This window comes from Heloderma suspectum, chromosome 5 (genome assembly GCF_057233095.1).
Source record: "Heloderma suspectum isolate Gila_16-S chromosome 5, 16-S_ref, whole genome shotgun sequence".
NCBI lineage: Eukaryota > Metazoa > Chordata > Lepidosauria > Squamata > Helodermatidae > Heloderma > Heloderma suspectum.
In genome coordinates this window covers 24,395,643-24,409,225 of record NC_139462.1, presented here as the reverse complement: position 1 = coordinate 24,409,225, position 13,583 = coordinate 24,395,643, and the positions used below count along the sequence as shown (strand labels likewise).

At 44.6% G+C, this 13,583-nt stretch overlaps 1 protein-coding gene across 5 annotated transcripts in view; it reads right to left on the bottom strand.

The window, feature by feature from the left end:
* The window catches only part of HERC3 (HECT and RLD domain containing E3 ubiquitin protein ligase 3), a 98,423-nt gene that overhangs the window by 50,238 nt on the left and 34,602 nt on the right, over window positions 1-13,583 (bottom strand). For all 5 annotated transcript variants that reach the window (XM_084855622.1, XM_084855620.1, XM_084855618.1 and 2 more), the window contains exons 3-11: window positions 12,627-12,786; window positions 11,102-11,178; window positions 10,441-10,662; window positions 9,059-9,150; window positions 7,982-8,112; window positions 7,269-7,429; window positions 4,946-5,022; window positions 4,065-4,189; window positions 3,093-3,155 (exon numbers count right to left, since the gene is read on the bottom strand). In XM_084855622.1, coding sequence (XP_084711748.1) covers window positions 3,093-3,155; window positions 4,065-4,189; window positions 4,946-5,022; window positions 7,269-7,429; window positions 7,982-8,112; window positions 9,059-9,150; window positions 10,441-10,662; window positions 11,102-11,178; window positions 12,627-12,786 — 1,108 coding nt within the window. The remainder of the gene's footprint in view (window positions 1-3,092; window positions 3,156-4,064; window positions 4,190-4,945; window positions 5,023-7,268; window positions 7,430-7,981; window positions 8,113-9,058; window positions 9,151-10,440; window positions 10,663-11,101; window positions 11,179-12,626; window positions 12,787-13,583) is intronic.

Sequence of the window (13,583 nt, the reverse complement as noted above, 5' to 3'; positions counted from 1 at the left end):
ACTTCAAATGCAATCCAAATATTGGCCTACATTGGTTTAGTAGTAACTTTTCAGGGCCACTGGATTATAAGAGATTGTATTGTATTCCTACATTGTATTCCTTCTGGCACCAGGTGAAGACCTTTTTATTTTCCCAGGCATTTTAGCATTTAAGCTTTCTAGTCTCTTAGCTTTGCTGTTTTATATCTGTATCTTAAATCTCTGCATTGCTGCTAGGTTTTATTCTGGTTGTATTGTTGTATTGTGGTTTTAATGCTTTAATATTTTATATTGTTTTTACTGTGTGCTTTTTGGTTTTAATTTTTGTGAACCGCCCAAACAGCTTTGGCTATTGGGTGGTATAGAAATAAATGAATAAATAAAAATAAATAAGAGCTAAATATCCAAACGATGTTCTCTTACTTCTCAGCTTCTTTACTACTGTGCAAGGTAAGCCACCACGACACCCAGTTTTTTAAAAGAGTGCTGGGGGTGGGGGGAGTAAAGGTCAGGAGCATGGCATCTACAAAGCCACCCAGCAAGTTCGAAGCCAGATCTCCCGAGTCCAAAGCTAACATGTAAAGGAAAAACACGTACACAGCCATGTGCAAAAATAGCGTGTCTGTCTATTTGGCCACAGTCAAGCAAAAGTGCTATAAAGTACACAACTGATGTATTACTACAATGTGTATGCAAATAAAATTCCTGTATATGTTTTACATTATACCCCCACAAGAGGCCTTGCAATATGCAAGGACTAGTAGACAATACACCCCAATAAAGGATCCAAAAACTAAATCGCGCACACATCTTGTTGGATTAGATGGCACTGAATTCAAATTCTATGGGCATCCAGTAATGCCCCCTTTTGATGAGCTTCATTAGATGCTGCCAGTAAATGACTACAGCTCTTTCTCCATATGCTTAGAGCCTGAGATGCCCCCTAAAGGCTTCTATCCAACTTTGGTAGGTGAAGCAGCTACAAGTGTTGAGAAGCCAGCTACACATTTCCCCTCCTGCATGGCAAATTAGGTAGATAAAATGTCCTGGGCAAGGCACCTGAGGCTCTAGCACTCTTTCCATTGGATCTGGCTGCCCATGTTGACTAACCATAGCCTGCTTTAGGGTTATGCATAGATTGCAGGTCCAGAAGCATGTGTCTCTGAATACCAGTTGCTCACGAGCCCCCAACGGCAAGTGGTGGGTGTTACTTTCATGCCCTGCTTGTTGACTTCCTTAAAGCACCTGGCTGTGGGATTGAGATAGATCTTTGGTCTTCAATTAATTTTTTAATTTACTTTATTTAAAATTATTCTTAGGCCAACTTTAACGGTAGAACCTGCTGATCCATCAGGGTGTCAAGGTTCCTCTGTTGCCTACTGAATACTCCAATAGCCAAAATCAACAGTCAGACAAAAGGGCTGCTTTCCAAGGCTTTAATTCTATTTATCCTAATGAGGCATACAGATGCTAATTGCTTGAGACTCAGAGAAACTACAAAGGAACAGCCATCTAGGGGTTCTAAGGGTTAGGACATCAGTTGATCTCCGTTTGGGAAAAAAGTGGCAATTCTCTGAACTTAAGGGGTGGGAGGGGAAGATCTCCCCCTCTCCTGTGATGCTTCTGGGCGCAGCCGTTGACGTCGAGCCAGTTGGGCTGAGCGCCAAAGCTCAGCCCCTGCAATCTCTCCCGTGTGCCTGCGTCTGCGCCTTGCGTCTAAAAGTTCAGGTTGTCCCTCCCTTTCCACGCCTGGTTCACTGTCACTCCCAGGGATGTAAGAAGGGGGGGCTTCCCCTCCAGCTGCGCCTCTGAAGTCTGAGAGAGTTCCTTCCCCACAAGTTGCCTCTCCTCTGCAGAATCAGAGCTGCTTTGGGACTCTATGGGCTCAGCTACAACCCTGATACAGGGCTCTTCTTATGATTCCTAGCTGATGGAACCTAATGCAGGAGGACACCCAGTAATCTAATAAACTGGAGCAGGCAAGGGACCTGCAATTTTACTAATAAATCAATTCCACTGTGGCTTGAACATGTTTAAGGAGCTGTATCATCCACCTCCACCATAAGCAACACCTAGAATATCTTGCAGGTGAAAATGAACTTTCAAGAGTACATCAGTCCCAAACATCAACCTAGAATTCCTCCCTGGCACACACTACCTAGCTAAATTACAGAAGCTGCAACAACAGCAGATGCTCTCTTGGGGGAAGAGGTTCCATTTTAATCACATACCATATGTGCCAGTTTATTGCTAAAGCTCACAGGATATACAGAGCTAAACATAGCCTCTGATGGCATAGCTACCATTGCCATAACAACACAGACAAGGAAGCTGGGAGGGCTCCTCTAAGCTGTGTATCTCCTGGAGGCTCATGTCATGCAATGGCGCAGAGTCAACACAAAGAATTGGTTCTGGCAGTATGCAAGTTCAGCCAGGGAGGAGCTTTTTCTATGCCTGCACCAACCAGCAAAGATAAGCCACTCAGCCAGCCAGCACCTCTTCTCTTATCCACAACGACAACATTTTTTATGCAACATTCACTAATTTCAACAGGATGTGCAGAGAAGCCGTTCCTGGTGCACTTAGTCCAATTGGGTTTTTTTTTTATGCCTCTACCTTCCTGAGTCATGAAGCCACAGTTCTAATCAGCCCTTTTCACTGACCCAAATCTAACTACAGACATAAGAACAGCCCTGCTGGATCAGACCAAGGTCCATCTAGTCCAGTATTCTGTTCACACTGTGGCCGACTAGATGCCCACAGGAAGCTCACAGGTTGGACGTGAGTGCAACAGCACCCTCCCGCCCATGTTCCCCAGCAACTGGTGTACATAGGCATACTGTCTCTGATACAGGAGGTAGCATATAGTCATCAGAACAAGCAACCATTGATAGCCTTGTGCTCCATGAATTTGTCTATTCCCCTTTTAAAGTTATCCAAACTGGAGGCCAGCACCATATCTTGCAGTAGTGGCCACCGAGTTAGCCATTACTAAATTAGATCTTACTGATCACTGTTCTGTGCTTTACATCTGCTCCATCAAGATTAGCTATAGCAAGGACTCAGGTAGAAAGTTATCTGAGCTTTTCTCAGTTCAAATTGAAGCCACTTACTTCTTTTCTAGAAAGCTCCCATTCCAGCAGGCGGCTGAGGACAGGATCTGCACAACCTCACTGCTTAGAGTGGTGGGAAAAACAGAGAAAAATTAGGAATATTGCTTATGAGTTCACAGTACACTTTTATTTTTTTACACTATGTTTGCTTTTCTTTTTCTCTAATGAGTTCAGTTGCCTTTGCTCCCAGGCTAGTGGGCTAGTAGAATGTTGACCTGCCCTAAATTATGCCAGACCCATGTGAGAGCTGGCCGCGATAGTTGCTACATAGAACTTTGTTCCACACCTCAAAAGTATTAACTGACACATGGATTACACACACACACACACACACACACACACACCACCCATTGCAAAGATAGCTTCAACACCACTGTCAGATGTTCCTGATGACCTCAGAAGACAGAATGAAAATATTCCATGCGATGCAGAGTTGTTCACATCACAAGCTGCTCTATGTATTCATCATGCCTTTGGCATGGAGCAGTTGTCACCCAGAAGCTTTTTCACATGGCTGGGGTAACTTGTTGACTGTCCCTCACTCAAGGATCTTGAAATGTTTCTGAAAATCGAACCCTCTTCCTTTGACACGCATGACAGCACTACATATTTTTTTTATTTCAAATAATCAAGAACCAACCAAAAATTGCACTGCTTTCCTTGGGAACTGACATCTGTAATCATTTCTTTTAGTGCATTCCTCCATTACATGAATTACTTGAATGCCCTCTGGCCTTTACACACTTGTAGTCTATTTCCCACAGCTATTTTAGAAATGCCAACCAGTTCTTTAGTCTGTCACAGGAAGGCTTAACAAATGGCTGATGATTTACAAACTGAAGTTGGGAAACAAACCTTTCCCCCAAGAAAACATTGGAACACGCTACCAGAGAACATGTGTATGGCCATTTCATACCAAACTACAATGGAAAATGCTATGCAGCATGTTTAACACAACAAAAGTGTACATACTTCACTGAATTGGGATTGTTCCTTTCTGAAAGCTTTTGTCTCCACATGTCTATTGTATCATCATTAATTGAACAGGTGTAGTCACTTTGATTTATGGTCCGGAAATCATCAGCTGGCAGAGAATTCTGTAAGAGGATGTAGGTTTCAAAGATGATTTCACAAAGTGGGCTAAAAGGGCTGCCAGAGGCTTCACTGCTGCTTTTGTGAATGTGCAGGAATAATTCCCCCTATAGGGAGGTCATCTGGCCTGAGTTCCTACCATGTGCAACGCCCTCCCCTAAACAAGCCACACTTACCATTTATAATACTGGATGACCTACACAGAGGTAATATATCATTTCCAAGAACCACCTTGCCCAGGGACTGTTCACTGTCACTGTCCCACCACTTTCACTTAGTTCCTTCGCTGCATGTAGGAGTGAATGCCCAAACCAGGTGATTCTATGTCTGCATGAACATGGGATCAGCCTTAACCCTGGAGATAGAGTGGGGGTGGGCCCCCACCGCCAAAATTCATGACAGCAAAAGCATTGCTGGTTTGCCTCAAAAACAAGTGAAATGTTGCCATTTTAGGTTTCCATAGCAGTCTGCTGCCAATTTTCAGCAGCAAACCACCAAGCTTTTTTGCCACCACCGCCAAATTCAGTGGTGGTGTCCTGGCAGCTGTAGTGCGCCTGGGGGCGGGATTGGCCAAAAATGGCTTCTTGACCCTCCAAAGTTGGTGACCCCTGATATAAAGTTTGCATTCTACTGGATTAAGTGCATGAGCTTGAGGCCTGGATCTGACCACTCATAGAGGAGAGGCAGGCAAATAACATTCCCAAAGTCCATAGATATGAATTCTCCCCCACAGCCCTGCAATTAATATAACTGTAGATTACCTCTGTCTCAGAGCAAAGGACAAACGTCTGGTCTCCTCCAGTGAAGATATGTTTAACAATGTAATACATACAGGCACCTGTTGAAGAAAATTGATACCAATTAGTTATGGCTCAGCAGTCACAAACATCCTACTTCCTTTTCACCTGGAAACCAGGATTACAAAAGCCAGATCGGAGTGACCCTTTGGGGTCAGTGTCTGTCTCTTCCAGCTCAAACACAGAGACCAAATGCATTCGTTTGAGATATGTTTATGCCATTGCTTTCTCTTTGTTGCACTAACTATTATCTCCAAAACAGTGAACTAATGGGTTACCTCCCTAGCTTCATACAGGCAGCACACTCTTACGCAGTTGAAGACTCCATTTTATTTAGCATACTGTGAAGCAGAGCAAAGCAGAGTCATAGGAAGCTGCTTGATACCAATCAAACTATGGGTCCATCTTGCTCAGTGTTGTCTACAGTGACTGGCAGCAGCACTCCAGGATTTCAGACAAAGGAACTTTTCCAGGCTTCTTAGAGATTCCAGAGATCGAACCTGGGACTTTCTGCAGGCAAAGCACGGGCTCTACCACTGAGCTATGGCCCTTGAGTATCTGCACAAAAGACAACAGCAACCACAACTGGAATGGTGCAAAAGGCTCATAAACATGTACATGAAAGTGAGCAAGAAAACAGTCAGCGATAACATCACCAACCAGGTGTGCCCAAATATACAAGTGCTACCACAGAAATGTGGGAAGGAACAGGAGGCAAAAGAAAACATCTTGCTGCAGGCCTCAAGGCTCCTTAAACTTCCTGCACCAGTTGAACAGATCTAAGAGTCAAAATCACATGAACACTGGGGGCCGGTTTTTCATCCATACTGAGTGTTGTTGTCAGCACAGAGAGAAAATTATGATAGCACAATAGTAGTCTGAATACACAACACTGTAGTGCTTTAGAAGTGAATGTCCTAGCATTCCATCTCCGGTCACAAACATTTAAAAAAATTATTATGGATGGAAATGTGAGTTGGCCTAATAAAACTAAATTCAGTCACTAAACCTACAGATGAGCTGGTGGTATCTCATAGGTAGACAAGGAGTGAGCCATTAACACCTGCCTCAGTTGTGGCTGCAACCTGGCAGATGTGGGGAGGAGGAAACTATTAATGGTATCTTTGGCTGGACAAGCTGAAACTGAGGGAGGTAAAGGGAGAGGCATGATATTGCTATACTATGTCCTGCTAATGAGAAGGGAATGTTCTTGGAGAGGCCAGCCTCCTTTCAGGAAAGTTCATGGAGCCAAAATTAACGCTTACCATCTCAAATTATAGGGTGTTCACATGCCAACTTTACCACCTCACTTTGATATAGGAAGCCAAAAGCACCAAACAGTGCTGACATGTGTAAAACAGGCAAACTACCACTTAAGCAGGGGTGGTGGAGGAGGGAAATGCTAGTTTCCAAGCACTCGTTCCAGCGCGGCAACTTTCAAAGTCTGAAACTGGGGCCCATTTCACACTTTAACATTCCCAACAGTAAAGTGAGGTGGTAATGTCAGTACATCACATAAACGTACTGCCTCAAAAATAAATGTGTGAATAGGCTCTCTGTTGTCATGGCCCCCAATATGTGGCATTTCAGGGTTCAGGAGAAGACTGTGACAAAGACAAGGATCAGACTGGTCTTTTAGGGGAAGGACAGTCAGTCCTGTATACCAGGGCACGGGGCCAGAAGACACGGCCCTGCATCATCCTCTGAGTCAGAGGAGGAACTCCTGGCAGAACCTCCATCTTCCCACTCTCACACAAGTCTGAGATGACAGAATCAGGCAAGGGCCCTTTAATAGTCTAGCCAGCTCCTCCAGAGGAGCTGGAGCAGACTACACTACAGATCATGGTTGCCTATGTATAGTTTCAGTTGGCTCTAGCTTGCTGCTGAGACAACATCTTCCTGTGTTTCTAGGAGGAGAGAGCTCCAGCCAGCAAAGCTCATTCTGAGCTATCCATGGTCCTGATGCAGCTGCCCTTTACACAAAAGGGCTTCTGCCTTCACTTAGCTTGCTGTGTCTGATGCACTTACCTTGACCAGACTCTACCTGCCTGACACAATTTCGCCTGCCTAGACCTGACTGTTCTACCACAACTGTACTCTCCTTGCTAGATCTGACTCTGTCAGGTACCCTGTCAGCCTCAGGTAACCACAGAATGGGACATAGGTCAAAGCAGCATTTTCAGGTTGACTTGCAGCCTCACCAGGCTCAGCTTTCACCTGCTCCCACTATACGAAGCATGCATGATCCAAAGTCTCAGTGCTGCTGTTCCTTTCTAGTCACACTTACCTGCTCTACCAGAGAACTGCTCATTATGAGCTGCCCATTGGCCTTTGACTGGGGAAGGACATTTAAGATTGCAGGTGTGCCCAGTTCCCAGCTGGCCTCTGGTCCCACAGCCAAATGCATAGATAATTCCTGAAGAAGGCACAAAGGCGAGAGTGTGCTGTCTGTAAGTAAGAAAACCCAAATGTTACAAAGTGTGTGAGACGCTTAACATATTTTCTCCTATGTGTAGTTGCTTTTTTAAGAAGGCTACAACACAGTCAGTATAAATTTGAACAGAAAAGAGTCCACCCACTCTCTCTCCCACCCCCCGCCCCCATTCAACTTATTTAAGCCTTCAAGGTACCCTTATTTCTTCAACATACTGTTATTATTTGGGGGGAAATGTATCTGGCCCATATGGCTGTGAAGATGTGCTTGGAAGTCATACCAAGAGTGTGCTGAGATCTGAATTCGCAGCTTCCACAGATGTCACCACGTGTCCCAACCTCTTGCTATGAAAGCTCTTAGGAATAAAAACAGCAATATCCACCCAAATTAAAAACAGCTTTGTATACGAAGAATATATGACATATAGGAAAGAGTGTGCAACACCATTTTCTAACTCTGACGGCTTGATACTTGGTTCCAAGTGTTCCAATTGCCATTTAGCTATTGACCAAACACACACTGATGTCCACCATGCTGGCAAAGGAGGAGCACATAAGATCACTCACCTACCACAAGCGATCTGGGACACCTCACTGCCCATCAGCTCCAGAACCCTTCTGGGGTTGACTTCATCATTCAAGGAATCATGGCCAAGTTGGCCGCAGGAACCCGCACCAAAGGTGAACACCCCTCCACTCTGGTGAGCAAAGGAGATACATTTCTACTTAGAGAAGAGCAGGCGCTCAGATGCAGCTGCCTGCTTGGCTGTAGAGGCAAGCAGCTTTAATGTTGCTTGCTTCTTCAGCCCAACCACTAGCTGCAACAAAAGTGTCAACGACACTTCCAGTTGTACACAAAGTTCTCCCACCCTTGCCCTAGCACGTGCACATAGTCCTGGCCTACACATACAGTAGAATGACGTAGGAATGAGGTTGTAGAGTCTATTCAAGAATGGACTTCAGAATGAAAGTAGGAAAAATCTAAATTTTAATGCTCCCCTATCTAAAAGAACTCTCCTAAGTAAACAAACAAACAAACAAACAAAACAAGCACAGCATGGAAACCGGGTGGAGTAGAATCTCTATGTATTTTTTTAAAATTTTATTTGCAGGGAGTCATATCTGAGGGAAGAGTGAAAAATAGTTTCTTCTACCTGTAGTTTGAAGTTTAAAAACCTCAGACATTGGGGAGAAAGATTTTAATCGGCCAGCTCCCAACTATTTCTTTTTTTCTTGCAGGGAGTATTTTTTGTTTTGTTTCATTTTGGGTAGGGAAGCATTATATTGAGATATCCACACTCAAACCAATGTCTTTGTGGAGGACACAAGCAGAACTAAGTCAGATAGAGGTAACAAAGGATGACATTTTAGAGCTAATTGACAAATTAAAAATAACAAGTTGCTGAAGCCAGATGGCATACACCCAAGGGACAGTGCACTCAGTTGCTCAGCGGTGAGGGAAATGCACTCTGAGGTATTTGTCTTCACTATATAACAATGATTACTTTCCTTAAAGAAGAAGCATGGCCTGAGAAGGAGGGAGGGAGGGAGCTAAGTGAGATGGGACTACAAACTTGCAAGCATTTCCACCCACCCCCGCCCCACTTGCACCAGTGCCAAAGCTTCCGCAGGATGCGCCTTTACCTTTGTCAAGACAGCTGTGTGGTCATTTCCGCAGCTGATATAGACAACTTTTTGCATCCTTAAGAGCTTCACATGGCACGGAGACTCCCGGTCTGCATTAGAGGGTATAAAATAGATGCATCGCAGGTATAAGGTTGAGAAATATTTTAAAATATGCAGGGCAGCTCTGGGCAAGCCTTGTCCCTCAGACTCAGTAATCTCATCTACAAAACTGACTGTGTAGATTATTGTATTTTTTTAAATCAACAAGCTACTGCGGAAGTGGATTTAACAAAATTAACATAGGCTGTGCAGGGTTTCACTATTTGGTTTTGGAAAGAGTATTTGTAGCTGAATTGCTGCCCAATGATGCCGACCCCTGGCTCCAGCCCTGCTGGGAGTGGTTTAACCACTGCTTTTCCAAGGCAATTGGAGCACTTTGGCAGTGCAGGGACAAGCCAGTACACACCCTGCCTTACTCTTCTGAAGGAAAGCGTGGCTCGGGGGGGGGGGGGAGTAGTCATAACTCAGTGGAAGACCTTGCTTCCATCAGGTATCAGTAAAGGCAGGAGGGGACGAGCATGATCAGGTGATCATGGTTTTTTAGCTTAACAACCAAGGATAGCCATAAATAGTCAACTCCTGTGAAATACACACTTATCTGTGCGCCTATCTTCCTGTAAAGCTACATGGACTCGTTTGAACAATAGGATGGGGGTGGGGGGAACTACAAACTAAGGCCGTGTTCAGAGACTGAAAATCCTCCATAACCAAGCATCCCTGTGGACGTAGTGGCATGGCAGAAGTAATGTCTTATCCAGCAAAAGCACACTGACCGAAGCTGCTTCTCTGCAGGGACGTATGAGAGTGCTGCAGCAAATGTTTCGGCCATCTTTCTCAAACTGAACCCCACCAGGAAGGCTGCAACTGTCAACGTGGTCATGCTGAGACAAATGTTACTCCTGCCATGCCACTGAATCTGTGAGGGCATCTGTGTGAAGCTAAGCGGGGTCAGCCCTGGTTAGTACTTGGACGGGAGACCGCCTGGGAATCAGGCTTCCTGCACTGAGCAGGGGGCTGGACTCGATGGTCTTGTAGGCCCCTTCCAACCCTATGATTCCATAAGATGCTGCCCTGTATATACCACCTGAGGTGGGGGGGGAAGCGTGAGGGGAAGAGAAGGAAGAGAAAATCTCCTGATTTTCTTTTTCTTGACTTCCCTTCTCAAGTGCTATGCTTTTTCAGAATAATGGGGGGAGGAGGCAGCAATCTTCTTCAGCCCAGAGACCCCCTCCAACTGCTGAGCAACAGCAACAGTCAAGCATGAGGGGGAAAAGCAGTAAGAGCAAGGAGCTGTTCCATTTCTTGACTCATTATTGCCATGCATAAATAGGTAAAAGTACCTCGTTCGTCACTCAATCCCAGCTGTCCTGAGGTATTCTTCCCCCAACCAAACACAGCTCCTGAGAAAGACAAGGCGAAGCTATGCGCGCCCCCAGCAGCAACCTGAGCCAAAGGGATCCCGTCCAGCGATTTGACACGCTGAGGAGTGGCTTGGGAGGGGAATTCTTTACCCAGCCCAAGCTGCCCATGGTTGTTCTGTCCCCACGCAAAGAACTGCCCATCTGAAAAAAAGGAGACACAGGCAACAGCAGTTAGAAAAGCAAATCCCTTGTTATAGAGCAGCAGCATACTGACACAAGATCATTCTGCCAGGGGAGGCTGGGGGTGGGGGAGACACTGTATCCTTAAGTAATTTAGGTACTATTGACTGCATTAGAAGGTACATTGGGAAGTCCCTGATTCAAATCCCACCACAGTCATGAATTTACTAGGTGGCCAAAGACAAACCATTCTCTGTCAGCCTCAGCTTTTCATTGCAATATAGGATAATATTGGGATAATAATAACAATCTGTCTTACATGGTAGTTATGAGGATTACTCAAATAATATACATGCAATGCTTTGAGGCTCAATGAATTTGGGAGACCATCTCAAAATTCAAATTAACGCTGCAGCCCTAGTAACAATTGCTTAACTATTATACATTAATATTACCATACCAGCTGCAAGAGCTAGACAGTGACAACTGCCACAGGAGACTTGTAGTATCATCTCTTGGTTCAGCTTTTTTATTAACCTAAAGAACCAAAATATATATATTAAAAAAATAACAGGAGAAATACACAGTAATAGAATCCATCTAGTTTTTATAATTTAAGAAGACATGGTTATATTAACGCTTTGCTTTTAAAAATATTGCAGTTCAGTGCAGACAATGGAGGGATGGATAAAAATAAACAAAATAATCTCAAGTTTTTCCAAGCATCCACTTGTGTAGCGGACACAAAATAAAATAAATGAAATAAATAAAAATAGCAGCCTGCAATGAACAAGCCAATCAAATCCTCAGACCAAAAAATTGTTAAAAAATCACCAACACCAGCCTAACAATACGGCAAGAGAAGGAGGATGTAATAATTCAACATGAACTAACGAGCGTCTATGCAAGCCTTCAAGTTTCTCAGCACACATCCTCTTTAATGTAATTGAAACTAAAATTTGATACACTGCCTTTATACTCAATCCAAATCACATTAACTTACAATGTGAAGCACCTTCTAATCCCTTCACCTTATATTTAAATACCTCAACCCAAACCCTGCTGAAATAAGCTTTAGTCCCCTTTCAAAAAACCAATAATGACAGACTCTGGCAGCACCTATTGATGTGGGCATCCTCTAGGGCAGATTGGGGAACCTCAGGTCTGGGGGCCAAATCTGGCCCTCCGGGATTCCCCAGATGGCCATGCTTTGAACAAAAATATGCTGGTGGGTTTTTTGTGTGTTTTGGCCCCACCCCTTTTGCCTTCAGCTCCCTTCCCTTCCCTTCCCCCCTGGAGCCTTTGACCCCCTGCCCACTACTGGAATGCAGCTCCTGAGAATTTATCCTAAATTGAATTTGGCCTTCAGTCAGAAAGATTTCCTACCCCTGCTCCAAAGTGAGGGCCACAATGGAGAAGGCCCTGCTTAGCTGTTCTGATGGTATGGGGAGAAGTGTCCAGACAAATGCTCTCACATGCTAAAAGAATGTGTGAGAGGGCTGCAGGCCCGCATGGGTACCCCACCATTTCCAACAGCCATGCAACGAGTTAGCATCAAAAAAGCCCTGTGTACAAGCATAGAGCTTCTCCACATCTAGAGAGATCCTAATTGGCCCAGGATCCCGCCCCCCTCACACATACTTTGGTGTGCTGGTACACACAGAGGACCTCTTCTCATGCTCTAATGAAGAGGTGGGCAGAAAGTAAAACTCCAGATGGTTTGGACTTCAACTCTCAGTATTCTTGACCATTGGCCATGCTAGCAAGGGCTTATGGGAGTTGAAGTCTAAAACATCTGGAGATCTACCTTCTGTCCACCCCTACTCTAATGTGCAACCAGTCAGGGGCATGGCTGGTGCATACAGCCCCCTCAACATGTGAAAAGTGTTAGTCGAATACCCCTGGTATCTAAAACCCTCCACTGCAGGTTTAGGATGGAATAAACTACACAGGAAATCTCAGCATTTGATTGTTGTTATGGGTACCTTGGTACAGCCACTGAGTCTTCTGTTGTGGTGAGGCCTAGCTGGCCATCGCTGCCTGCGCCCCAGGAATAGAGCTGACCTTGGTCACTGAGGGCCAGGCTGTGGGACTCTCCACAGGCGACATGGATAATGTGCTGATCAGCTAGAGCATTGATTTGCTCTGAGGAAAGATAAGAAAGAAATTGCCCGCACACACTAAGCAACAGAACACCTGTTACCCAGTACCTATCGTTCAAAGCAAAGTGCAAGAGGGAAGAGTAGAAGGAGAGAGATGGACTTTTTAATGAGAGCTTTAAAGTCTGTCTCTCCCCTTCTACTCTAATCAGTTCACTTTTGTCTATCTTGAAACAATACTGAGCCTGGTGAGAAGCCTAAGTAGAGAAGGGGTTGTAACTCCATGTGAGAATATGTATCATTTGGTCAGGAACAAAAGAGCTACTTCAGAGCATGCTCAGCGGGGTGACTGTTTTTCCTCAGGACCAGGGGTGTCGTTAGAGAAGCCCACCTGGGACCGGGACCCGGATCTTTTTTGAGCTGTGCCCCAGATCTTTTGAGCTGTCCTAATTGCCATTTTTTTTTTACATTTTCTCATTGACTTGCATCGGAAAACAGAAACGGACATAACTTTTTTAGTTTGTATGATAAATACATGACATTTGGAGAACCGGTATCCCCCATGGAGCTTATTGAACCTGCCCAATTTCAGGCAGTTAGGTCCAGGTAAAATTTGCTATTTTCAAGAAAATCTGTCAAAGCAAAGAACTATAATTTTTTCATTCTTCTACATAAGTGCATGGAATCTGGAGACCTGACAGCCCCAGTGGAGCTTATTGAACCTGGCAAATTTCAGGCAGTTTGGTCCAGTGGCTTATGTGCTAGTCACAGGTAAAATTTGCTATTTCCAAGAAAATCTGCCAAAGCAAAGAGCTATATTTTTTAATGCTTCCACATACATGT